This window comes from Natator depressus, chromosome 7, assembly GCF_965152275.1.
Source record: "Natator depressus isolate rNatDep1 chromosome 7, rNatDep2.hap1, whole genome shotgun sequence".
In the NCBI taxonomy this organism is placed as follows: Eukaryota; Metazoa; Chordata; order Testudines; family Cheloniidae; genus Natator; species Natator depressus.
The window spans coordinates 43161780-43189769 of record NC_134240.1 but is presented as its reverse complement, the minus strand read 5'-3'; the positions used below and the strand labels follow the sequence as shown (position 1 = coordinate 43189769).

Here is a 27990-nt window from a genome sequence, read left to right as displayed (position 1 = left end):
AGCTGCAACTATAAATTGCTTCTGTGAAACAAGCAGGAATGAAATAACTACTCTAGCTTATGAATTATTTTATTAGCATTTCGAAAAGGAATCTTATTTCTGTACACATTGCCCGTACATTGCACTTAAAATCAATGGTTGGATGTGGAGGAAGAATAGAGATTGTCAGAATGTTCAGTGACAGTTTAAGTGTCTCAAATCATCATTCAACTGAAGGTTCAAATGCTAACTGTTTCACTGTAATATGTTCTAAGAGATGTGATGCAACCCATCGAGCGCTGGGGGGCCAAATCATGGTAGCATCAAATCCAATGGCAAATTCCTAACAACTTCATAGGAACAGGAATTTGCTCCAAATGCCTGATTCAATGTCTAGCTGTAAGAAATATGCAGGGATTGAGCATCTCAAAAAGGGGTTACATGTAAGTTCTGTGCCCTGCTGGCACAGTCTGCTGGCAGTCACTGGTTTTGCTTTTTACAGCTGATAGGTTCTGTCAAGGTTCCTCCCCAACTCTGAACTCTAGGGTACAGATGTGGGGACCTGCATGAAAAACCTCCTAAGCTTATCTTTACCAGCTTAGGTCAAAACTTCCCCAAGGTACAAACTATTCCACCCTTTGTCCTTGGATTGGCCACTACCACCACCAAACTAATACTGGTTACTGGGGAAGAGCTGTTTGGACACGTTTTTCCCCGCAAAATACTTCCCAAAACCTTGCACCCCACTTCCTGGACAAGGTTTGGTAAAAAGCCTCACCAGTTTGCCTAGGTGACTACAGACCCAGACCCTTGGATCTTAAGAACAATGAACAATCCTCCCAACACTTGCACCCCCCCTTTCCTGGGAAATGTTGGATAAAAAGCCTCACCAATTTGCATAGGTGACCACAGACCCAAACCCCTGGATCTGAGAACAATGAAAAAGCATTCAGTTTTCTTACAAGAAGACTTTTAATAAAAATAGAAGTAAATAGAAATAAAGAAATCCCCCCTGTAAAATTAGGATGGTAGATACCTTACAGGGTAATTAGATTCAAAACATAGAGAACCCCTCTAGGCAAAACCTTAAGTTACAAAAAAGATACACAGACAGAAATAGTTATTCTATTCAGCACAGTTCTTTTCTCAGCCATTTAAAGAAATCATAATCTAACACGTACCTAGCTAGATTACTTACTAAAAGTTCTAAGACTCCATTCCTGGTCTATCCCCGGCAAAGACAGAATAAAGACAGACAGACAGACCCTTTGTTTCTCTCCCTCCTCCCAGCTTTTGAAAGTATCTTGTCTCCTCATTGGTCATTTTGGTCAGGTGCCAGCGAGGTTACCTTTAGCTTCTTAACCCTTTACAGGTGAGAGGAGCTTTCCCCTGGCCAGGAGGGATTTCAAAGGGGTTTACCCTTCCCTTTATATTTATGACAGGTTCTTACTAGACTATAGGAAAAACATTCTTTACAGACTTAATGATATGTTCACTATGTTATCTGCTCCAGAGTGTGTCAAGGGACTCAAGACTTGGCTCACTCACATTTGCTATCGCTCAAAGGAGCAACATCTTTGATAATTATTAGGTCTCTTACTTAAATATCCATGGAATGACCATCTGAGGCACTTAATAACAAACAGTGTATTCGCCTGATGGCCACCCTGTTCAGCACTTAGTCTTCATGCTCAACCACATAGACGAGATGAGGAATCAGAGGGCTTTAAAAGTCGAGGCTGCACGTCTTGTTTCAGATTTATTCAACTCCCTTCATGAACTGCAGGAATGCTGCCAAGGAAGGGAAATGAAAGACACATATTTTAGATGACAACCGGAGAGTCAGTGTGTAACACTTCACACTCTTTCTGGGTATCTCCAGAATCACCCTTCTTCTCTCACCCTTTTTCTCCCCTTTACAATTCCAAATGCCTAACAACATAGCTAGCTTTGCTCCAGTCACGGAGGGGTTTGTTACTCCTCCTGGAAGTGCCATTAACATGATTCAGCACAGTGAAAGAACGGCAGTACAGAAAGACTTGAGGAGGCTTACTAGCTGGAGTCTGGGCTTAGTAGACAGGTGGTCAAATTTCACTTATAAATCAGCATAGCCTCACTGAAATCAATAGATAGATGCCAATGGACATCAGATGAGGATCTAGCTCAAGATCTCTAACATTCAGAGCAACAACTTTCTAAAAATGCCCTGTGCATACAATTTGAAACTGCAGCTCCCATTTTTTAAAAAAGAATCGTATTCACTGGAGCAGGTCGAGAATTTTAGAAATTTGACAAAAGTTAAAACCCAACCCTTTTATTTTATTTTTTTTAAACCAGCTTCATTGAGTGGTGAAATTTTAAAATTCTGACAAAATGTTTTTGACAAGCTCTCGTGTGTGTAACAGTTTTATTTTCAGTTTCTGACAGTGACGATGACTCCGGAGCATGGATTGTGCTGGAGACTGGTGCCTCTGTAGATATGATAAAAGCTCTGATCCTGCAGCTTGGTGCATTCAGGTGAGTGCAGGTGCCTGCATAGAGCCCCTTTGAAGTCTCTGGGGTTCTGTGGGGCACAGGAGTCCACTTGCGTGGAGTCAGTTTCAGGATCAGGGCCTATGTAATTATAGTACTCTAAAGAAGGTACCATCCAAGACCCCCCCACTATGAAGTCAGTTGTGTTGCTTGTGTGTAACGGAGAAGAGAATTTGGCCACTAACCTCCTGTTGTCAGGCCTCTAGCCCTTTAATACACCCCCATGGCCAAGAGTTTGATAACGGCAGAGTTGCCTAAGTTTCCTTTTTGGTATTCTGAAATGTGGCCTATAGCACTTGGCCTCTCTTTACAGCTCCAGACCCTTTGTCTGGGTCATTGGAATCTCTCCCCTTCTGGGGTGATAAGGGGCCTCCCGCCACTAGGCCTTGGGCCCAGTATCCCTCTCTCCCTTCTTCACCAGGGAAGGAACAAAGGAAGCAAAAACAGAAATAAAGTCCAACAGTCTTATGTTAGGGCTGCCAGTCCAAATCTGAGGCTTCAGCAGTTCCTGCCCCTTCCCTCCAAACTCACCCTCTCCTCTGGGTCCCAGCCCAGGAAATCTGTATTAGGCAGTCACGGGCATTTGGTTAGTTTCTGGGCCACTTTCTACCTACAGCCTTTGCAGGCCTCTTCCGTATGGCACCCTTCTGCCTGGAAGTTGATATCTCCGGGCAGCTTTGCCTCATCTGATGCTGTGGAGCTTCCCTATGATGGCTCCCAGTCTCTCCAGCAGCCACCCTGCTCTGTTTGGTTGCTGTTTTTTATCCCAGCTGTTTGCTCACAAGCCATTGAGCCCACAGCAAGAGCAGTGATTACTCTCTTCATTCTGTGTCTTGCTGCTGTGTGGGGTCTATACATGCATCACACCTTCCTTAGGTAGTTCTGGCAATAATAATAATACAGAAGTGGCATAGGCAGTTATAAAGCAGAATCTTTATCAATATCATTCTTTGTATGGTCTAGGGAAAACCCCAGCCAACTCTTCAAATTTGTACCTGCAACTTTGTATGCATAATAAACCATATCTATGTGAGCTAAGAGGGCACTTTGAATACCTCTCACCAAACAAAGTAGCACTCGTGCAAGCAAATTCAGGTGTTTGTTCTCCCCAAATATTGCACATGCACATTTAGAAGCTATTTTGAAAGGGTGGGACTACCAAACGTCATGTTTCAGAGCCTGAACCAAACCTTCTGGAATTTGGAGAGGAAGGATTGGATCCAGATCTTGGTTTTGCACAGGTTCATTGCCTCTGTAATGGGTGGAAACCAATACCTGCATCTGAACATCCTTCAAGATTGGGGGCAGAGGGTGTAACTCTGTACCTAGGTGTGCAGCCTAATTTTGAAGCTGGCTCATACTCTATGAAAGACCAAACCCTAATCCCATACCCATACACTCTCAAATTGTGTGGGAATTAAAACCTGGATCTGAATTGTGAGTCTTGGGCCCATCTCTAATATATACTACTTACATCTTTTGTTAAGGTTCTGAGTTCCTCAGCACAATAGAGATCCCATTTTTACGTTTAACCAAATTTAAACACCTACCATCATAATCAATCTTGCCATCATTGTTTTTGTCTCCATCCTTCATCAGTTCCTTTATATCATCTTCGGTAATGGTCTCTCCAGTAGCCTGCAGCATGCTCTTTAGTTCATCAAGGTCAATGTATCCATCAGCATTTCTGAGCAATGACAGAATGGCTCAAAGATAAAAACCAAAAATACTATAAATGGATGGACAACCGCACCCCATGTTACATCGCTTCCACTTGGTCTCCAGTCTGGTTTTTATCAGTGAACTGCCCTTTAGTGACTCATTCTCTTGGGTTTCCTGTCATGAATTGGTAGGATGAATAAATGACTGGACACAACTCTCCCCTTTCTGCAGGTCTCTATTGGAGTAACCCTACAGGATTTGTGTGCCTCCTGAGACAAAGAAAGCAGAGAGTAGTAACTATTTGCTTCTGCTAGTGAATTAAGGGATGGTCTTCATGGACAAATAGTACATGGAGAAGTAAAAGTCTTTTGTAAGTGATGACGACCTGATTCAGCAAACTGCTGAAGCATGTGCTTGGATCCATTTTGAAAGAGGGAAATTCTTTGAGTTTCCCTGGAGGAGACATTTTTCCATACCAACTTCTGCTGAAGGGAAAACGTTAACTTATGAAAAGTAATATCAAAAGACAGCCCTTAATACTATATATTTCTTTTTCAGAACTACTTGTGGCACCAGATCGACTCAAGATTCACGTCTCTGCCTATTTTCACAAAAATTGCCAATGTCTGAGCTGGCTCAGCCTATAATCTATCATCCTAACAATTAGATACAGGAATCGTCAGAACTTAATTACAACCTAATTTCTTCAAACAGAGCCCATGCACAAGATTTCAATGAGTCTTAACTACGTGAAAGTTAAGAGTTAATATCACTTGGCACAAAAAGGGTCTGACGCAGAGCTAACTTTCTAAAAGGACCCGTTTTAAAATTAATTTTAATTTATAAACTGATGAATGGCTTTACTTGAAATTTCTCAGAAAATGAATTCTATGCTCAAAGAATAACTGCCGTCGTTTTGTGTTCTTCAGATATCACAAAGTGGTTGGTTGCTGCTTTCAGCAGAAAACTCAACTCTACTGTAACTATGGGGACATATTCGGCAGCGCCATAATATCTAGCAGTGTCGTTTGTTTTAGTGTATTACATTCCAGTCTCTTACATATCAAACATTCTGAAGAGATCTGAGAGTTCCTCTTCTGATTTTCCTTTGCTGTCATCTTTCATACATCGGACCATCATAACTAAGAACTCATCAAAGTCTACAGTGCCGCTGCCTGAAGGTGAAATAAACGAGGTTTAGATTACACTACAATCTAGAAGGCAATCTTCCGTGTTTGTTTGTTTTGACAAACAGGCATATACATAAAACAGAGATTAAACTTTTATTTAGTAATCCAGCCACAGACTTCATGTTAGTAGCACTAAGGAGTGGGTAACAGATTATGGAATGGATTCACCATTGACTTGCACCTTATGTAGTCATTTAAACAAGTACAAATTGAATATAAAACACAACCACTGGTGTAAATGTGTGGAAAATTCTGATCTGGTAGCATTTGACACCCTTGTTGCACAGATGTAAATTACTATGGAAGGTGCAAAACAGTGGAGAATCAAGCACTGTATTTTTAATGCTGATGGTATGTTATCGTTTGTTGTTTAAATGACACTGGCAAGATATTTTCCTCAATTCTTAGCATAAATTTTCTTGCTTTTGTGTTTAACAAGCTTTTGGAATTTTGGAATTGAAATCTTTATCAGTTTCTTTCCTAGATTGTTTTCCGCCAATTTGCACATGCTGGTTTGTTATTGTGAAGTTGTTTGTGGGTATATTGTTGTGCGTTTACATATCCACACACTGAAGAATTTGTTTTGGGATTAAAAAGCTGCACATCTATAATTCCATAGAATTTGCAAACACAGAAGAAAAAAAATGGTGAATGAAATTTTCAACCTATAATCTTTGACGTGTCCTCTTCTGTATGCATCTTTATACTGCCCTCATCGCTATGGTATCTGAGCACCTGTGTCTCTTAAAAAAGGTTTGAGAAATCTCTTTGCATCCGTTATAGTAGTAATATTTTTAGTGCCTTCCATTTGTTACACTGGAATATTCAACGGCATCTAAGACACTTAAGGATTCATTGAAATTCAGTGGGTGTCTGGGTGTTTGAAAACCTCAGCTTTAGCATTTTATAACCTACGGTCCCAGTCTTGCAACTTATTCCACACAGGCAGAGCTCTGCACCCACTGAGGCCTATTAGAGTTCCAAAAGGGTGGAGCGGTCCACCTGCATAGTTCAACTTGCAGGACTGGGCCATATGTGCCCACAATAGCTCTGCAGTGCACCAATTTATGCAGTGGGTAGTGGCATCCAACTGGTGCACAGCATGCTGCGATGCCATTGCAGAGATGGAATTGTGGCCAATGGCCTTGTGGACAATTCAAAGTCTTACACAAAATGGCATTGTATCTTTACGATCCACTCCACAGAATGTCCGTATCTACAGTATTACCAGAAGTGATCCCCCTGCATTAACCAGTGTGCTTACTCAGTTTGTCTGACTCCAGAAGTACAAAGGAACAGGTAAAAACTACCAGAGTGTGGTTCTCTGTTCCCAGGGTGTCTCAGCATTCCTGGTGCTTGGGATACTGATCTACTTTCTCTGGTGGAAGGAGAGTGCACTCTGTTTTCTTTCATGTGATTCTTGTGCCTGGAAAGCCTGACTGACCACTAACTGCAGAGTATTTAAGGTCCAGCCAATGACCACTGTGATTCTGGCCTTCTGTAAATGCTTTGCAGTGCACTGAGACACCTAGAGGATTTAAGAGAATAGCTCACCATCTTCATCCACCTCATCTATCATCTCCTGCAGCTCCTCAGGGGTTGGATTCTTCCCCAGCATTCTCATCACCTTCCCCAGTTCCTTTGTGCTGATGCATCTGTCCTCAGCACCCAGGACGAAGATGTCAAAGGCAGCCTTGAATTCTAGAGAGGAAAAGAAGAAATGGAGGGGTTTGCCCTTTTGATACGAGTTAGCACGCAGGAAATCAGTGGGAGTTTCATTGCTGTGGTGATCCAAGAATGGACAAACTTCAAAGGTGTGTCTGTGGAAGACTTTTTAGCTGTGTCAATGGAAGTCAAACTTAATTTCCTCCACCTCCCCTGCATTGGTGTGAAATCAGTCATCCTGCTGGGGTAAGCGCCACTCAACGCCCAATTTAACACAGTGTGATCAACCCCAATGGAAGAACCTGAGGGATTCTTTGTCAGCCATTGTAAAGTACAGTTGGAGAGTCTAGAGTAGACAGAGCTTAATGGCTCAATGTTTGGATAAGTACCCAGAAGTTCCAACCAGAGGCTGCTCAAGACAATCTGCTGCCTTAGGCAAAGCTTCAGTGTGCTGCCCCCCCTTCCTTCCACAGAGGGGTCTATGGGGGTGTGAAGTATAGAGCCCTCTAATGTGTTGCACTGTAACTGCCCTGTATAGACCTTCTGGCATGAACTAAAGGGCACCTAGTCCATGTTAACATAGTCCTGTTGACACAGGACTACATCAGCACAAACTCGCTACCTCTTCATTCCAGCAGGGTCTAGATGGAGCCATTAGAGCTCTATACGTTTGAGAGCTTTGCAGGCAGAATAGCTGTCCCTAGCTATTCTGAGGCTCTACGCAGCCCCCCCACGGGGGAGTGGGGCCCCAAGCCTCCACAGGGGGTGGGGCTGGCTTGGGGGGCAGGTGGGAACCGCCCCCCAGCACTCACTGGCGGCATGGCTAGGGGCAGGTCGCTGCACTTCCCGCCGCCAGTGAGTGCAGGCCCGGCCCTGCGGCAGTCCTCAGGGGAGTGGGGGCGGGGCAGGGGCTTTGGGGCTGGGGTGGGGGTGGGGCTGGGGCGGAGCAGCACGCAGCTGCACAGGGCACCAGGAAATGTGGTGCCCCAAATTTCCTAGTGCCCTACGCAGCTGTGTACTTTGTGTATGGGTAGGGACGGCCTTGTTTGCAGTTCACACCCCTGTAAATCACCTGCAGCACCGTGTAGACAAGCATGAGCATTTAAAAAAAAATCACTTCTCCCAGAAATCTCTATGCCGCCCCCAGAAATCTGCCCCTCAAGGCAGCTGCCTAGTTCACCTATAGCGAGAACAGCCCCTGGTTCCAACTTCCCCACCACTGAACTTTTCAAACATCTAAACTCTACAAAATTGGGCTGGAACTCTCACGAGAACAGGCTTTGTAACAGGATTGCTGGTACTCCCTTTCCTTATTATTATCCACGACTTTTGGCACATAACTGCCCAGAGGCCCCTGTTTAGCACAGAACTCCATTGGTTTTCAAACTAGGGTAGGCGAGCTCTCATCAGGGGATACCCAAGGAAAAGCCTGTAATAGCAGACAATGCACTTTATTTAGCAAGACCTGGCAAACAAATCATGGGTATATTATGACCCTATGTCAGATGGGGGTATGCAGTAGACTACATTATTTGGAAAGGGGTACGCAGCCTAAAAAGTTTGAGAACCACTGTGCTAGATGTTGGCCGGACACACAAAAAGATCCTGTGCTTGTCCCAAAGAGCATTAGGACCAGAAATACCATGAAACATTATTGTAGCAATGCCACTGCCAGCCTCTTAGCCCTTTTCCTAAACTTGGGGATGAGAAGCCATTTGCTTTGCATTGTACTTTGGCAGCTGGAGGTATGGTTTTTCACTTGTGGCAGCAATTGTTGACCCTGAGCTGGCCTGTTCAAGCCACAGGCTAACACCATGGGTTGAGAGCGGATTGACTATCCATTACAGGGAGTATCTTCTGTCTACAACGGTATCAGAGTAAAGATACACATACCATTTTTCTGTTCTTCTGTCAACTGCTCAACCTGTGATGAAAATAGAAAGAGAAATTCATTTTTATTAAACTTAATCATTATCATTAATTGATAATACCACTTATACTGCACACTATTTGTTCAAAATGCTTTACAACCCTTAACTAATCTTCACAACAGCCCTTCTTGTGGAGTAAGAGGGTCATTTACCTAGATCGTTTTGGCACAGTCCCCCCCCCCCCTTTTTTTTTTTTTTTGGTATATCGCATTATCTGTTCATCTTTTACAAATATTTTACACTCTTCTGGAGTTAACATTATTTTTAACCAGAGTACGAGTCTCAGGCATGTTGCATGATTAGCTTTTAGACAGTCAGGGCAGCATTTAATTATGCAACGTTGGGGGACTGAATGGGAGGAGCATTCGTCACACCTGAAGAGCTACTGTGTGGTGGTTCTTCCTATGGCTGATGTAGATGTAGAACAACTATAATTTTACAGTTAGCTTAAGCCAGATAATTGCATCAGGAGTAGTGGAGAGTGTCGCTGTGATGCCTCCTTCATATTTGAGAATCGGAAACTGAGTCGTTATATTCCATGGTCTGTTCTGGGTGACCGCAGTCACACACTGGAGAGTTTTTAATTTTCCATTTGTGCATCAGGTGTCTGCAGCTGCCACGGTTTGTGCGGGTGCGGCTTAAGGTTACCCATAAGCTTTGCAGAAGACTGAAGCCTCAGATCTTCTGTATTTGGTCTTTCACAAGATGTTTTGTTTGTAACTTCTTGTGGACTCCATTCCAAGCTTCATCACATTGTCGGAGAGTAAGCGCATCATCCAAAAGGGCTTGTGTGACTTCAAGCAGAGGTAAGAGATGTCTTTGAAGTCTTGGTGGATGGGAAGACTACTTTTCCTCGATTCATTAGACTTCTTGGAGGGTTGCAGCATTGCAGCGAATGGATGGGCAAGTGATATGCAACAGCACAGGCAGCCATGGTGTTGGGATCAACTTGATGGTTCCAGCAATGCACCACATTGCAGTGTTCCGTTGGACATCAACAAGTCAAGTGTGGCTACTTCTGGTCCATACCAGTGCAAAAGTACTCGGGTAGACAAAGGTGCTGATGCCCCCCAGCTTGTGCTTGCCAGTTTCTGGACCAGGTTGACCCTGGTCTTCGTCTTGGTGGCTACCTTCTTCAAGAATGGAAGATGGCAGCCTTCATGTGGTCCACTCTATTAAGTGAGAAATCACAACTAATGCCATCAACCCAGAGACCGAACATAGATCATAGGGACTTCTGTTCTTCCAGTTTCTGTTATAGTCTTACGTCATTGGTGCTCTAAAAGTGTGCTGAAAAGTGGAGGTAATACAGAGTCTGAAGAGGAATTAAATAAGGGTAACAAATGAAATTGCATTACTACAGTTTAATGTGAAAATGTGAAAATTCACCCTGCCAAGTCCTTGATTAAGTAGGCTTTGTGCTCTGGTGGGAATGGACACCTGGAGCTATGGACAGAGTGGAGGGCAGCTCCACAGTCTATTGAAGTCTATGGATAATCCCAGAGCGAGTGGACCTGGCCTGTCATGCCCTTGGTCCAATCCCCAAACTCAACATACCCATGGCCTTTGCAGGTTGGAGGAGCACCCTACTCTCCCTTCTATAGGGGTAGTGGCTTTTCCCTGCATGTCTGCTATGCATCATATGTAAATGAGTTCCTCTAGTCAAGTACTGAATTAATACTAGACTGTAAGATAATTTCTATCTCCTTCCCTGATTATCAAGAGCAATCAAATAGTGGGGGCTTAGTGTAAACTTGAATTAATAAGATACATCTACAGGAACAGAACATAAGAGCGGCCATACTGGGTCAGACCAAAGGTCGATCTAGCCCAATATCCTGTCTTCCGACAGTGGCCAATGCCAGGTGCCCCAGAGGGAATGAACCGAACAGGATCCATTCTCTGTTGCCCATTCCCAGCTTCTGGCAAACAGAGGCTAGGGATGCCATTGATGGACCTATCCTCCATGAACTTATCATGAACAGCAAATAGGATTGTGTAGTTATGTGCTAGTGGTCTGGACCAGTGGTTCTCAACCAGGGGTATGTGTACCCCTGGAGGTACTCAGAGGTCTTCCAGGGGGTATTCAGTTCATATAGATCAGTGTCTCTCAACCTTGGGGTTGCAGCCCCCAGGGGGGTCATGGGATGGGTTTGGGGCATCACAAGTGCAGGGCCGGCATTAGAGGGTGGCAAGCAGGGCAATTGCCCGGGGCCCCATGAAGCTAAGTTACGTGCTTCAGCCCCTGGTGGCAGGGCTTCAGCTTCACAAAAGGATCATAAGTGAAAAATAGGTTCAAATATTGCACTGAAATGTAAGTACACTATTTATAGTCCATTCAATTTATTTTATATAATTATATGGTAAAAATGAGAGAGTCAGCAATTTTTCAGTAGTACCGTGCTGTGACACTTTGGTATTTTTATGTCTGATTTTGTAAGCAAACAGTTTTTAAGTGAGGTGAAACTTGGGGTACGCAAGGCAAATCAAAGTCTTGAAAGGGATGCAGTAGTCTGGAAAGATTGAGAACCACTGGTTGGACAATGTTAGCACCTCTCCTCTTATCTGAACCTACTGCCCCCTCTCAGTTAATTCCTTCCTGATGTTAATGCTTCATTTAATACCACAGACCATAACATCCTATTCAACCAGCCTGCTGAATTCGGTGGCACTTTCAGCACCTTCCTGGTTCCTTTCCTCCAGCAGCTATCCAACTGCTACTGCTTGTCACCACCCACACTCCCCTGTCACTAGGCAGCTCAATTGTGATGCTTACAGGGTTCTGCCTTTGGTCCTGCTCTCACACCATTTTCCTACCCCCTTTCTGAAATCAGTCTATGTAAATGGGACCCAAATCTGCAACCACTTTACCAGCCTATAACATAAGGCCAATGAACCACAGTCATTACCGGTTGCTTCCCCAACTTCTTAGTGCCATATCCCCAGTGTTGCCAATACACTCTGTTCCTGAGCTGTATCATGATCTTGGGGGTTGACTTCTTTCATTACTGCCTCAGTGTGTAAATGCTGAGGATGCTGTCAGGATACATAAACAGTGCCATAAGGTGCTGTCTTGGTTATTCCTTTTTTGGCTTTGTTCTTCATTCACTGTTTCCATCTGAAATTGTGCTGGTGAGAGCCAATCAACTTTGCCTTGCTTTAGTTACTCTCTAGATTTCTTCCAGTTTAATATTTTGTTACAGTACATATATTTAGGATCTGTCTTTATGGAATGGTCCAAGGAAATATCCTTTTCACTCAGTTGTACTGCATTTTAGAACCACGTTTGTGCCCCAACCCAATATTATTTTGCCTTTGTAAATTAATTACAGTACAAATGCAGCTATGTTAACCTGCTCAAGACAGGAATCCCACTTCATCTAGCTACATTAGTTTTTTACTGGTTCTCATCAACATAGTATCTGAATGTGCCCCAAGCTAAAAAAAAAATTGGCATAGCAAAGTCTCTGCTGGACTTCACGGAGTCTTCTTCTCCTCTCTCTTTCTTGGCTATAGAACGACGCTATGCTTGGAGTAAGAAGTTTGTTGGTTATGGGGTATGGAATTTTTTGTATTTGTGGCCCTTTTTTGAACTAAACTCAAACTCCATTGAAATCCATGGAGTTAGATTAGGGATTAATTTGGTTTTCTGGGTCTTTGACCTGTGTGGGGTTTAGCAGGTTGAGAGGTATGAAAGAGGCTGAAAGTTGTGCATGGGAAACCTTCCTCTATCAGTCTCTTGACTCTAATTCTTTCCTTGTGCTAGAGAATGCATTCCATCCACCTGACTGACATTTGATCCATTTGGCTAATTGTTAGCATTGCTGGCTTCCAAAATGTTTCAGCGTTTCTTCATAACCATGTGTGTGATGCCTCTAAACATTATGGCGCAGGAGTCTAATTAAAGAGCCAATTGCAGAGACATGAATTTTGTTTACTTCTATAGGTCACTTTTTTATTTCATTCTTTTTGAAGACCTGGACTTTTGGCTCACTGAACCCAAGAGGACTGGGGTCTGTAGAATGGAGTCCCAGTTCAGTGCAGGTCATAGTTTAGTCTAATATGAAGGACAACTTGTTTTGTTGCCATGTGTCAACCACGATCCTGTTCCTTTAGGACATCTTGAACTTTTGAAAGAAAATATCCACATTTGATTTATCTTTATGCTCTTGATAGAAATGTGAAGATCAACCTAACCAATTGTTAGCTATCTGCAACGCCATATATAACCCTGTAACCAACAACAAGAGTCATGTACAGAGCATGGTAACACAGAATTTAAGGTACAGGGATTCATGCAATACAGATTCCAGAAAGATACCACTCTCATGTTGTTCTGCCTCCATATCATCAGCTATTTAAGGTACAAAATAATGCTGCATCTTTATTGGGGGGAAGACAGAACAGTTTGGGTTTATACAGTAAGCTTGATATGCAATGGTTGAAGGCAAAACTGCTTTCTCTTGTCCTCTTTAGAAAGCACATTTTACATTATAATTTTTTGCACTATAGATATCAAGAACAAGGAAAGAGACATTGCAAATCAGATCACTTATTTCCTAAGCCTTTATCAAAAGGGGTTTTCAAAATATATCTTGCAGAAAAACATTCAGCCATGGAAATTGGAAATGGCAGCATTTTAATACATGAAAATAACAATGCTTCTTCAGTTCCTCATTGAAACAGTTGACCTGTCAGGTCCTGGATCAAGCAGTAACCATACCTGATACTTCGGTAGATTTTTCAAAATATATTTAAAATTACACTTACATGCCATCTCTCTATTTCACAACACAGAACCAGGGAAAGACTTATTACAAATAATTTAGCAGCTTATTTTTAGAATTATCTGCTTACAAGAAGAACGTTACATATTTAGAATTGCCATGGCATGAAAAATTCTATGTTCTGAACTAGAAGGTGCCTCACTAGAGCTAACATTCCTAAGTGCATTTCATTGTTACATTAAGTACTCGCAGTGTAAAGACAATCATTGCTGTGCCTTATTGTGGCTTTAGGAGATCAGCAAAAACTCTTTGAAACATCATTCTAATACAACAAAGGCACTCTCACCAAGGTAACTTAAATATATTACTTACTGCTGCCTTGTAAATATCATCTACGGTTAGTTATTGCTGGTCAGAAGCTGGATAGGGAGGGCAAACACTACAGAGACAAACTTCAAGTCTCTGTCAGCTGTCCCCTCCTTCTATGCCTGCTAATATAGCAAGGTGTCAGCCCTAAATGTGTCACTCAGGGGCTGCTGCTCACCACATCAGCAATCTAACATATATCTATCAATGATACCCACTCCAAGCAAGAATTCCTCACCCCTGTGAGGAGGGGAGGGAAGGGGCACTGTGCAAGGCCTACAGCTGGCATTCCAAGGGCCCGATCCAGCTCTCATTGAAGTCAGTTGGCTTAATACATTAAGTGAATACTGGCAAATATTCGTGTCAAGCTATGGGTTTGATCCTCTGGAGTTCCCTGGCAAATTTCCCTTTGAAGTCAGTGAGAACAGAAGGGTGTCCGGAACTAAATATTGACATCTGTTTGGACAACTAGCCCCTTTCTTTATAACAAACTGGACCCAAACCCTGGATCCAAATACTCCCAATACCTGGAATAGCTTGGGTTCTGATCCAAACTGTCTCTGCTTTCTTTTTTTATAGAAGACAAACAAGTGGAAGAGCTTCCAATGAGCAATTTATATACATTTCTCCTCTTCAGAAAGTGAGTAAGCAGAAAAGGCTGTCAATTAAGTTTATGCTATTTCTATCTCACTGCACAGCTATCAGGAACATAATACAATGGGCCATTGGGGTTCATCTACAACTCTGCCACTGACTCACTGAGTGACCTTAAGCAAGTCACCTAACCTCTTAGTGGCTCAGTTTGTCTGTCTGCAGAATGGAGATATTTAATATCTAGCCTCCTTCGTAAAACACCTTGAGAGATGTTAAAGAAAAGACTATTAAGTGCCAGTATTGTTTTATTGTATTGTAAATTCTCAGTTACCCTGGTGATGCTCACAAGTGACTTCACAGCTCTCTATTCACTCACAAATTGTTGGTGCAAATCCTGTCCTCAGTTATACGGGTTCAGATCCATTGAAGTTGATGAATTTACTCTGGATTTTCTCCAGTGCAGCTGAGAGCAGAATCTGGCTCAGCAAAAATAAGCTTATTATCATTAATTGTACTATATGCATAAATAAATACATGAAAAGTGTTTGGCACATTGCTAAAGATCTTGGAACAAGTATGGAATCCATGGTGAGGTCCTTTTCCTTTAGTAATCCGGGGCTCCCTCTTGTGTCCAAATGCAGACAGTAAGAAAAGCAGCAAAAGAAGTCAGCTAAACGTGACACCCGTGTGTTTCTTGGACTGTTTTACAAATTAGCCAATACCAAAAGCAACCGCTGTCTCTGCCCTGCTGAGAAAAGGGATGTTCTGTAGGGGAGAGGATGGATCTGAGGACTGGTAACATGATGTAAAACTCAGGTCAGTAATGATCATTTATGGCCTAATTTCCAGAGGTGCTGAACACCCGCTTAATTGCAAGTTTTGGGGGCTCTGCACCTCTGAAAATGAGGCTAAAGGTGGTCTATGTGAAATGAGTTTGGTGGCCTCTGTCCAGTTCTCTTTGGACAAGTATCCATATTGGCACTGGTCAAAAAATGGGAAAATGAGTTTGCGAACAGTTTTCAAAGTTTTTTTTCCCCTGTTTTGCAGGCATGGAAATGAACCTGTTTTCAGTTTTTCTCCAGAAAAATTATGTGATATTATTTACTGAAATTGACTATTTTTCATTTACTGACCACCTGGTTTTCAGCAAGAAAAGATGGCTTCCAGTAACTGAGAAGTTTTCATACCAACAAAATTACCCAAAATACCACCAAAAATGTAACCAAAAAAGGAACCTTTGGTTAATGCTAACAATAGTTTGCAAAAAGGTTACTTTTCCGTGGGGGGCAGGCATTTTGTGCAAACATTTTGACCATCTCTAATCCATATCATAATTAGCATTCATTGGCAGCCTAGCTGGTGGTTGCAGGGAGGCCAAGGACCAAATAATCACAGGAACACTCCCGTGAGAAGTAGTCGTTCCAGGTTAGGATGGATGCACATTGCCAGAGTGGCAGAGGAGAAACTGATTGTGCAGCTGCCTGTGTTTTAGCTGTTCTGCAGGCTCCTGCTAGCCTTGTTACACCTGTTCGCCACACACAGCCGGCCTCTTGTCAGCATCAGCCCAACAAAGAAATTAAAAGAAAAAGGTTATTTTTTTTTCTTTTTAGAGCATATTAGCCTTTCGTAGGTAGCATATTAGTAGGGGTTCGGTGCTTTGGACACACAAAGGTCAGCACACGGCAAAGTGCTTCGTGGCTGTGAGTCATGGCCACTTTTCAAGAATACACTATGTTAAGGGAAACTGAAGCACAAAGAGCTCAGTTTGTCCAGGGGCATTCAATGGACTGGGAACAAAACCACGGAATCATGACTTCCAGTCCCCCTGTTCTAACCTCTCGACTGCACTTCTCTCTCACTCACAGTTTGATTGAGCTAATGTCATTGGGGCTTTATAATCAATACAGAGTAGTAGTTCGATCTGGGTGTTACGTATAGTGTAGCATACTATACAATAACAATTCTTTGTCAGAAAAGTTCTATTCACATCTGATATGTTATTTTATCCATTTTTGTTTCCCAGGCAGATAATATAGGATTCTGTGCCGAATAATACCATACTCATTTCAGGGAGCTAATGTGTAAGCCTGTTTGTGACCCCACAACAGCCTTGAAGGTCCATTGTGAAGCACACCTGTAGTGGGCATTATTCTGAGTGTGATGCCCAGTTCATGCTCACTTCCTGCCGCTCTGGGAGGTGATTACTATGAGTCATTCCCCTATGTAAAGCCTGTGGGATGCCTCATAGTATTTTTAGTGCCTGGTCCAAAGCCCTTGGAAGGCTTTGGCTTTTGATCAGGCCCTCTGAGAAGCGAAACAGTGATTTAGTTAGGGTGAGCAGAGGTTGGAAAGCTGTAACACATCTCAGTCAATGGTGTTTTGAGAAGGCAGAAGGGAAGGTGTCTTTCTCTGCTCACCAACCCTTGCTGTAAACAGCACAGTGCCTGTCCCCTGTGAATAAAATCCCTGCTCGCCCATTACTAGTATTTGTCTCCACTGAATGAAAACTGCAGTCACTGGTTGGTTATGTGGAATTCTGCAGAAAAAAAAAATAGCATGCTCCTCTGAAAGTATAAGGGCTGATTAGACTGGCTGATGGAAAGGGCTTGTAAGATGTACTGACATCCCTATACCCAGAGGCCAAAACCTATTAGCCAGAAGGGAAAGTTACTTCCGTATCCTTGCGCAAGGACCAGGAGCATGACCTGGTTAGAAGCCTGTCACAAAGCTCCCCAGCTCTGGCTGACCAGAAAGGGTCACTGTGATTCCCACCTATTCCTAGGCCCTGCCCTGTGTCTCCCTTTTTCGTATGGTCCTTAGCAAATGGATGTCTGATATGTATCAAGTTCTCTTCCCTCCCTGCCTCCTGATTGCTGTGATGGGGAGCTGCCTTTTGACTGCTTCAAGTAGAGAACTTCTCTTTTCTCCTCCCTCCTCTCGGCAGTTGGAGGGAGAATCTTTCCCCCCTCACTGTCCCTGCCTCTTGCTTGCTGCCAAGAAAAGGTGATTTTTTTTCTCCTCCTCAAACCAGCCTCCTGATTTCTGTGAGTTACTAGGACCAAAGTGGTGGTGTTAGCAAGGGGCTGCATTTCAAGGAGTCCCATCTATTGGGGAGGGGTTACAAAGACACCAATGTTTGTTCATTGTAAATAAGTGCTGAGGTGGTACAACGATGGAAACAAAAAGTCCGTGAACTACAGAAGCTGCAGGGGGTAGAGGCAGATGTAGTAGCTGAAACTCCTTGAAACGCTTTTTAAAAATGAAATTATTTGACAGCGTCCCTTTAAAAACTAACCTGCTGTTTTGGAAAATCAGTCTCAAAAGCTTTCCCTTATTTCAAAAGACAACACTAGCACAGTAATGTCTCTAATCATTGTGGTGTTGTAAATTGCAGTGCTTTGCATAATTACTGTAGAATGCTGTAGTTCACTGACTACAAACACGAAGTAAAATTAACCAGACTAGTTTTCTTTCTGGAAAGAATGAACCACAAAACCTGAACAAATGGGAGCAACGGGGAAATGTGAATCCTTTCATTTTTAATAATCTGAAGCTTATGAGTAACACAAGTAAAGAAAAGCTTTCAGTATATAGTCTGATCCTGCTGTCCTCCTGGAAGCAAAACTCCTGCTGACTTCCATGGCTGTTTGCTCTCCATTTTGATCATCACCCTCCTTTTGTGGGAAATCAAAATACAGTGCTGGTTACTGGGGATTGTTTCAAAGGGCATGCTCTTGCAGTTGTGGGAGGGCCCCGAATGCCATCTGCTTCTGAATCCCCCTCTAACCTTTAGATGTGATTCCCCAGGGAGCAGCATGGAGGATGCTAACATTCCTGCTTGTCCACAGTGTGGCTGTTCTGTGGGTAAACAGAACATCGGTCTGCTGACTGTCAATACAGCAGAAATTCATTTAATCTGGAGATCATGAGAGGCAGTACCTTGTGGGCCGCAGGCTCTTTGTGGTACAATAAAAGTCATTTCTATAACCTCATTTGTCTGTTAATCAAAACCATCTAAAGAGAGGAGGGTGGGAGGGTTGTGTACTGATTTCAACACATTTTCTGATGCAGCTATAGTCCACTTCACACACTCTAAGAATGGCTTTAACAGTGACTGTCTTTGGTTACACAAACAGCGAAATCAAAAAGGGGAAGGAGTGTAAGTCTCTGAGCTCTTAAGAAAGATTTTTTTTTCACTAGTCACAAGGGAGGGTTTGATATAGCAAGGGGCTGAGCACGTTCTGTAAGATATTGAGTGTGCTTCTCTCCCTGCAAATCAATTGCAGATAAGGGTGTCTAGCACTTAAGAAGATCAGACCCTTTGTGAGCTCTTGAATTTATTCAAGCAGGTTAAATGCTCAGTTAGGGTCAAATTTTCCTCTGTTACATCAGTTCAACCCTGTTGATTTCAATGGAAATTAAATGGTGTAACAGAGAGAGAAATTTCACTCTTGGTACTAAAGCAGTAGCGTCATGTGATTTTATCCTCCATAGACTAAATTCTGCACTGATTTACATCCTGTGCAACCCCAGGTTAAATCAACACAGACTCTGACCCTGTGTTTGCCTAGTAAAGTAACTGAACTGCATAAGAACATAAAAATGGCCACAGAGGATCAGATCAATGGACCATCTAGCCTAGTATCCTGTCTTCCCAAAGCGGCCAGTGCCACATGCTTCAGAGGGAATGAACAGAATGGGCAATCATCAGATGATGCATCCCCTGTTGTCCACTCCCAGCCTCTGGCAGTCAGAGGTTTAGGGACATGCAAACCATGGGGTTGCATCCCTGACCAGCTTGGTTAATAGCCATTGATGGTCTGATCCTCTATGAATTTATCTAATTCTTGTTTGACGCAGTTATACTTCTGACCGTCACCGCATCCCTGTCAATGAGTTCCACAGGTTGACTGTGCATTGTGTGAAGATGTACTTCCTTATGTTTGTTTTAAATCTGCTGTCTTTTAATTTCATCAGCTGACCCCTGGTTCTTGTGTTATGTAAAGCGGTAAATAAAGTACTTGCTGATTCACTTTCTCAACACCAGTCATGCTTTTATAGACATTTATCATGTCCCCCCTTAGTCATCTCTTTTCCAAACATGACATTTTTGTGTAATGCTTCCTTAAACAGTGATAGGAGAAATGGCTGATGGGACGCTGACTGCATATACTAATCCTGCCACCCACGCACAGTTGAGAATTAATTAGGAACAGGAGAACAGGATGAGACAAGAAGACAAACATGCCAGTACAGCAAATTGTTATTTACCTAAGAAGATGGAACATTCAGAGGGATCTTAATTAAAATTGCTCTCTAAAAATACTTCCCTCATTATGACACAGTGCTTAGCAGCAGATCCTGCAGACACTGTGGTGATGGCAGAAGACCTTCTTCCTGGAATGTATTCAGCTTAGGTCTTAGTCTTCTCACAGGCACTATCCCCTTTGAGGTCACAAAGCTGCGGGAAAGAAGGCCAGCACTCCCACGCTCAGGAAAGAATAAAAAAAGCATGCATATATCAAGCTGGCATTTGCCCTTGGTGGAAGACTTGTCCTGCTTATTTACTGTCCAGTCCCAAGGTACTCCTACCTGTTCGCAAGACACTGAGACTCTCAACACTTACTCTGTGATTCAGTTTTCCCATCTGTAAAATGGGACTAATGATACCTCCATTGTAAACTGCTTTGAGGTCTATGGATAAAAAGTGTTACATAATGTAAAGGGGGATAATGATAACTCCTTGGTAAAGCACTTTGAATTCTACTGATGAAAAGTGATATATAAGAGCTAGATACTATTAATCATAAAATAATATTGGGACAAATTCTACCCTCACTTACAAAGCACAGTGTAAGCAATGGCAGAATTTAAACTGTCCTCTACACTGATTTGGAAAAAGAAAAGGAGGACTTGTGGCACCTTAGAGACTAACAAATTTATTTGAGCATAAGCTTTCGTGAGCTACAGCTCACTTCATCGGATGCATTCAGTGGAAAATACAGTGGGGAGATTTATATGCACAGAGATTGGGCATGGAATGGCTAAGCAGCAGTTCTGCAGAAAAGGACCTAGGGGTTACAGTGGACGAAAAGGTGGATATGAGTCAACAATGTGCCCTTGTTGCCAAGAAGGCCAATGACATTTTGGGATGTATAAGTAGGGGCATTGCCAGCAGATCGAGGGACATGATCGTTCCCCTCTATTCGACGTTGGTGAGGCCTCATCTGGAGTACTGTGTCCAGTTTTGGGCCACACACTACAAGGATGTGGAAAATTTGGAAAGCGTCCAGCGGAGGGCAACAAAAATGATTAGGGGACTGGAACACATGACTCATGAGGAGAGGCTGAGGGAACTGGGATTGTTTAGTCTGCACAAGAGAAGAATGAGGGGGGATTTGATAGCTGCTTTCAACTACCTGAAAGGGGGTTCCAAAGAGGATGGATCTAGACTGTTCTCAGTGGTACCAGATGACAGAACGAGGAGTAATGGTCTCAAGTTGCAGTGGGAGAGGTTTAGGTTGGATATTAGGAAAGACTTTTTCACTAGGAGGGTGGTGAAGCACTGGAATGTGTTACCTAGGGAGGTGGTGGAATCTCCTTCCTTTGAGGTTTTTAAGGTCAGGCTTGACAAAGCCCTGGCTGGGATGATTTAGTTGGGGATTGGTCCTGCTTTGAGCAGAGGGCTGGACTAGATGACCTCCTGAGGTCCCTTCCAACCCTGATATTCTATGATTTTTCACACTCCTGAGAAAGACAGTTATACCGATATAAGTCTGTAGTGCAGTGTTCTCCCTGCAAGGCCCATGAGCCAGTGGCAGCTCCCATGGACCCTAAGTGCGGCTCCCTGTCAATCACGCTCTCCAGCGGCGCAGTGGGGCTGCAGCTAAGACAGGCTCCCTGCCTACCCTGGCCCCACGCTGCTCCTGGAAGTGGCCAGCAGGCCCCCGCGGCCCCAGGGGATAATAGGTGGAGCAGAGGTCTCCACACGCTGCTCCTGCCTACAAGCACCGCCCCCGCAACTCCCTTTGGTGAAGAACGGGGAACTGTGGCCAATGGGAATTGTGGGGGCAGTGCCTGCAGAGAGGGGCAGCATGCAGAGCCATGTGCCCCCCCAGGGGCCGGAGAGGCAAGTTGGCCCCTTTCAGGAGTGGTGTGGGGCTGGGGCCACCCAAAGTAAGTGCCACCCCCTTCAATGGGCAGGTTCTGAATAGTTCTTCCACCACCCAACCTGTAGCCTCCCGGAGCTTGCACTCCTCACCCCCTCCTGCACCCCACCCCGAGCCCCCTCCCAGAGCCAGCCCCCAATACCCCCTCCTGCACACCAAGCCCCTGCCCCCTCCCAGAGCCTGCACCCCATAACCCCTCCTGCACCCCATAACCTCTGCTGGAGCCAGCACCCCATACCCCTTCCTGGAGCCCAAGCCCCTGCCCTGAACCCCCGCCCAGAGCCTGCATCCCATACCCCTCCTGCACCCAAACACTATGTGCCAGCCTGGAGTTCCCTCCTGCACCCAAACTCCCTCCCAGAGCTTGCATCCCTCACCCCCTCCTGCACCCCAGCCCCAAGCCCCCTCCCAGAGCCAGCCTCCCATATCCCTTCCTGCACCGCAAGCAATATTACCAATAACCGTATTATTACCATATCAACCAACAAAGAACTCTGAGAGTTCAGCCATCTGTGTCAGGTTGATGTGGCTTTCACATTGAAGGTTTTTTGTCTAAGTGGCCCCCACTTCAAAAATAGTGAAGAGCACTGCTCTAGTGTATACCTGGCCTAGGACAATTCAACAAAAACAAATTGGAGTGGTACTAATTATTAAGTATATGATTAAAACTATCAGTCCCTTCCCTATAACCTGCTCCCATATAAAAGCAAAGGGAAGACTTAATGAAAGTGGAGGGTATTAAATTTAGAACTAATAAGAGGAAATACTTTATGCAGCAAAATCAGCTTTATGAATTAACTATTATGGGAGGTTATACATTGTGGCTACATGTAAAACACAGACTGGATAATGCCTGATCAAAAATACTCGAAGTAGTCAAGCTATGGTAAAGGTACAGTTAATCAAACGTCAAACTTCTCAGTATAAACTGATAACCTGCGGCAAGGAGGAAGGAATTAGACTTCATTCACCGTGTATTAGCACACATATACACACACCCCTAAAAGCATTAGCAACCAGAGTATTGGTGAATCACTTCACAATAATCCACACTGTCATAACTTACTCAGTAAATATGAATAGAGCCTTGGATTTCCTGCAAAGCAATGCTTCAAAAACTGATACAGAATTAACTACCAATTGTTAAAGCAAAATCTGATTAAAAAAAGATTTGTCAGACTAATGTTTAAAACTATTCCTAACTGATTTTGTTTGATCCCACTAATACAACAAGGCTGACTATGCTTACTATATTAAGAGTTTTCATGGGCCGTGTGTCTATCAAGCCATCTGTTGGAATGATATAAACAAAGTGAAATAGATGACAAAATTGCATCAACCTGTAAGGTCTTGCAGACAAAAATTAACTTAGTGCAAGAGAGCTCTGCATACATTTTAGCCATACACAGGTTTTTCATTAAATCTCAGAACTGTTTACAACCTGACTGTTCACTGGCTTGCTCCTCTGAGCACAACTCCCACTTTGCAGGCAGTCTCATTTTACCAGATTGCTCTGTTTAGTGAGGGACTCTGTACCCTTCAGCATATACTAATTGTCTTGGACAGGTTAGATCCTCTTTTGTAAAGTCTTCAGTGTATCTATAGATCAGTCATTTTTTCGTGCTAATACTCTTACAGTACTGAGCACGTGTATCTCTTCATTCTTGACATGAAGCTGTTTACTCAGTCTAGTCACTTCAAGTTTTTAATTTGTTTGAAATGTTTGTATCAAAGACCAATATTTAGCATGCATAACAAATAGCTGATAAGAATTTTGATTTTTTTTTTTTAAGGTTGATGTTGTAGTTAGGAGTTTATATCCTACATAGAATTCCTCTCAAGCACATAAAGAAAATGTTATATTAAGTTAGTATTTCAAAAAGAACAGTATGATTGTTAACCCCATTTGCTAAAGTGAACATCAGTGCTACAGCCTGATTCCAGTTCACTTGCTCTATGTGCAAGGAAGAAAGCTGCTGGTCTCACATTAGAGACTTGAATGATTTGTACTTCCATAGCAACTTCTACATAAGGATCTCAAAGCATAGTAGATGCTAATGAATTATGGCTAACACAATGGTGAAAATGGCAAGTACTTCCATTTTACAGAAGGAGAAACTGGGATTTGCCCGAAATCTGGGGCAGAGGTGTGCAGATCACCAACAAGTTCCAAATTTCAGACCCATAATATAACCACAAAACCATATTTCCTCCCTAATAAAGCTACAAGTAGATAAAAACTCTCTATCAATACAAGAAGCTGCAATAATTTCCTTTAAAAAAATCAAGAAAAGTATTTAGATTAAAAAACATTTGCAATTGCCAGGAAATGCAGGAGCACATAACTCAGGGGCAATGAACCAGGTGTGTTGGGGAAACAAATGCAGTGCTAGTGGTAAGAGTCCTTTCTTTAACCAGACAACCTTCAGTGAGTATCTAATAGCAATGGCTTAAGTAGGAAGGACAAAGCTGTGGTATGTCTAAAGCTTAAATTGCAAGCAGAACAATACAAAGGTAGTAAAAGCAAGAGAAAGCCCTGACTCTTCACATTTTCGTTGATAAATGTTTTCAAAGACAAACAGAGACTCAATAGCAAGTTTAGTTTCTTTCAGGTTAGTTTAATCCTTCTTTCCATTCTTCAGCACCTGTAACAATTTCAGTGGTAATTGCCAACATCTGTTTAAGCCACCTAGAACTGTTGTCTTACCCCTGATATTTTACAGGACAAAGCTGTTACAAAGATACAGGCATTAAAATGGCTCTTTAAATTTTTCCAGTCTCTGTGACCTTCTTGAATTCAATAGTCTCATGGAGTGGAAGAAAATAAGAAGCAATAAGCTAAAGCAATCTGATTCATTTAAAACCAACAACATAAAATAAAAGTTCATGCAGAAAATTCAAAGCGGAGGTGGACTTTTACCCTATTTCCCCCTTAATTTAAACGTTTAAGTTAATTCAGCGTTTTTAATACAGGTGCGCCTTATTAAAACCCAGAACCAGGCCTTCGTTGTTTTTTGTTTGTCTTTTAAAGGAGAGAATTTAAAAATCACAGTATAAATGTTGCTACCACTACCTTTGGATTACTAAAAGTGGAAATTGCAAAAATTCAGTTTGCTGCTAATTTTTTTTTTTTTTACATTTTTCTCAGATTGAAAAAAAAAACAATTAAGTCATTTCACTTCTGTGTAGGCTCTTTCACTTCCAGGTTCTCCGTGTTGCAATGTTTGAGTTCCAAACACTCAAGACAAGTGTTTATTTTTAAAAAAATCTGTAGACTTTTAAAAAATGTATAAAAACATTACTATTGGCCTTAGGTTTTATAAAAGCTTGATTTTATAAAAATTAAATTTTAGGTCAAATCTAAGTTTACAAGCGACTGGCATTAGACTCACTACGTCCCATGCCAGAAAGCTGAAGTCCATCCATGCAGGACTGCCGCTCGGGCCCCAAGCCCCACCACCCAGGACTGATGCCAAAACCTGAGCAACTTAGCTTCACAGTGCCCACTATGGTGTGTGGCCCCAGGCAATTACCCTTGCTACCCCCTAACACCAGCCCTGGCTTTTATATGCAGAAAAACCATTGTTGTGGCACAGCTGGGCCATGGAATTTTTATAGCATGTTGGGGGGGGCCTCAGAGAGAAAAAGGTTGAGAACCCCTGCTGTACAGGGAACACAGTGATTGCTCTTAAACAGCAAACAAATTTGCTTGTCACGTCTGACTCATTGCAAAGTGTGGAAAAAATAGGGAGAATAGTCACATTACACATGTTTAAAGGGACACCACCAACCTGAAATCTAGTCAGTCTAAACAAAAAGAAAAGGAGTACTTGTGGCACCTTAGAGACTAACAAATTAATCTGAGCATAAGCTTAAGTGAGCTGTAGCTCACGAAAGTTTAAGCTCAGATAAATCTGTTAGTCTCTAAGGTGCCACAAGTACTCCTTTTCTTTTTGCGAATACAGACTAACACAACTGCTACTCTGAAATCCGTCTAAACAGTTACAGAATTTCAGGCACTACATCTGTCTGAGTCCTCCTGCCAATTCCTGGTTCTACACACTTGCCTATTTAAAAACTGTGTGAAGGTTCATAGACAGACTCTGGAACTAGGGATTCTGGGGATGCTGCCACACCCACTGGCTTGAAACAGTTTCTATCATATACAGGGTTTACAGTTTGGTTCAATGACTCTCAGCACCCTCACTATATAAATTGTTCCAGCACCCCTGTTCACAGAGGTAACATGAAAAAAAGACAGGGTTTTTTTCAAAAATTTCAGCTACAGTAAGCTTAGATGTACTTGTAACAATAGTAGGTAAAAAAATTTCAGAAAGAGCCAATTTTAAGTTGACTGTGTCCCTTTAAATTTTCTAAGCATTTTCAGAGCACTTCATTCTGTGGGCAGAATGAAGTTTGTGCAATCATACTGATGGATTCAGTGAGAAGAGATTGTTCTAATCACAGTAAACTAGCCTAGGAGAACAAATGTTTAGTTATAGACACAGAGTAATTTAATGGACATGTGCAATTACTTTTTTTATTTTAAACAGCTTCTTCCTGAAAAACAGACCAAGGAACTATTTTATATAGCATAATTCCTATATACACAGTTTAGAAACAGAATTTGCGTACTTTTAAATTCCTTCCCCAAGTTGTTGTTTAAGTAAACTCAGAAATGTCTGCTGAGAATTTTAACCCCAATCACCCCCCCCCCCAAATCGTCTGATTTTCCCCAAGAAAGCTCTCAAAACTTTTCACCTAGAAGACAGGTTTAAAGTGTTTTCATTATGTCAATCATTAAAATATTTAATTTAGTCTAGGTTTAAAAGCGATCTTCCCTTACTGACAAATTCTCAGAGCAAACAGATGCTAAGAACATGATAGCCACTCATACAAATCCTGCCAAAATAAAAGGCACTGCTTTGCTCCACAGGGCTAGATTTTCAAATGAGCTCCTGGGCCAGATTTCCAAGGGCTCAGCACCAGCAATTGGGGCCAGATTTTTAAGAGTGCTCGTCCATTAGGAGCAAGGCTCATTCTCCAATGTACTGGGTGCTTTTGAAAATCTGGCCCCAAGAGTGGGGACTGGGCACTTTTGAAAATTCTGCCCTTCCGTTCCCGAGGGCAGCCGAGGGAGGAGTGAAATGAGGAGGCTACCCAAACTGGCCGCATCGCTATTCAAAGCCAGCACTCAGACAACTCCCTTCCCTACTTCGCGAGGAGACCCTGAGCTAAGTACTAGTGCACTGGGGGTTGTCCTGCTCCCCTCTCACCGGCCCCATCTCACCCATGGGACCTGGGGGCAACCTACTCCCCTCCCTGCCTCCCACGATCCCATTCCACCCCATGCATGGGATGACACCCTCGGCTGGTCCCACTCCCGGCCCTCCAGCGTTACCCCCACACCGGCCCCCGGGGGGCGGCCCCCGGCCCTCCAGCGTTACCCCCACACCGGCCCCCGGGGGGCGGCCCCTTTAACCCCTCACCGTGTAGCTCTCCACCTCCCCGGCCCCCACCGCCTCCATCCCTCGTCCCGCGGGGCGGCTGGCTGGCCGGGCTCCGGCTGCGCGGCGCTCACTCGGCCGCTCTCCTCCGCCTGGCCCCGGCAGCAGCGCCGCCTCCCCCTCACCGACCGCCGCCGCCATGTTTGTTTGCATCCCGCTCTGTCTCTTCCTTCCCTCCCACCCCCCCGGCCGCCCCCGAAGCAGCTGCCCGCCCCAACCACAGCAACTTTATTGGGAGCCTGCACCGCCCACTGGCACACGTGAGGGGCGGGGCTTACAACCAGGCTGAGTCTGAGGCAACGCTGGGGGCCGGGACGTAGCACTGGGGGGGCGGAGCCTGATGCTCAAGAGGCGGGGCCTTCTGTTTGGGGGCAGTGCTATGGTTCAAGGGGAGGGGCATGCAGTTTAGGGGCAGGGCTATGGATCAGGCCAGGGTAGAGTTACCTGATGTCCCAATTTTATAGGGATAGTCCCGATTTTTGGGTCTTTTTCTTATATAGGCTCCTATTACTCCCCATCCTCTGTCCTGATTTTTCACACTTGCTGTCTGGTCACCCTAGGCCAGGAGGGTTACTCATGCAATACACTCTACCTAGTAAATCATTTTTCCAGGAGCCTTCCTCCAGTTCATACCCTCCCTGGTACATAGGGCTGGAAACAAAAAGAAA

General features: G+C 43.5%; 1 protein-coding gene across 1 annotated transcript; it reads right to left on the bottom strand.

Annotated features, from left to right (window-relative positions):
• Nucleotides 1–53: 53 nt before the first annotated feature.
• LOC141990721 (troponin C, slow skeletal and cardiac muscles-like) lies at nt 54–27475 on the bottom strand. Its single transcript, XM_074958268.1, has 6 exons — nt 27305–27475; nt 8922–8952; nt 6918–7064; nt 5234–5348; nt 4062–4198; nt 54–1770 (listed from the first exon to the last, which is right to left on the bottom strand). Exons 1-6 carry the CDS (start codon nt 27473–27475, stop codon nt 1739–1741), a joined length of 633 nt encoding a protein of 210 aa, XP_074814369.1. The 3' UTR covers nt 54–1738.
• Nucleotides 27476–27990: the final 515 nt, after the last annotated feature.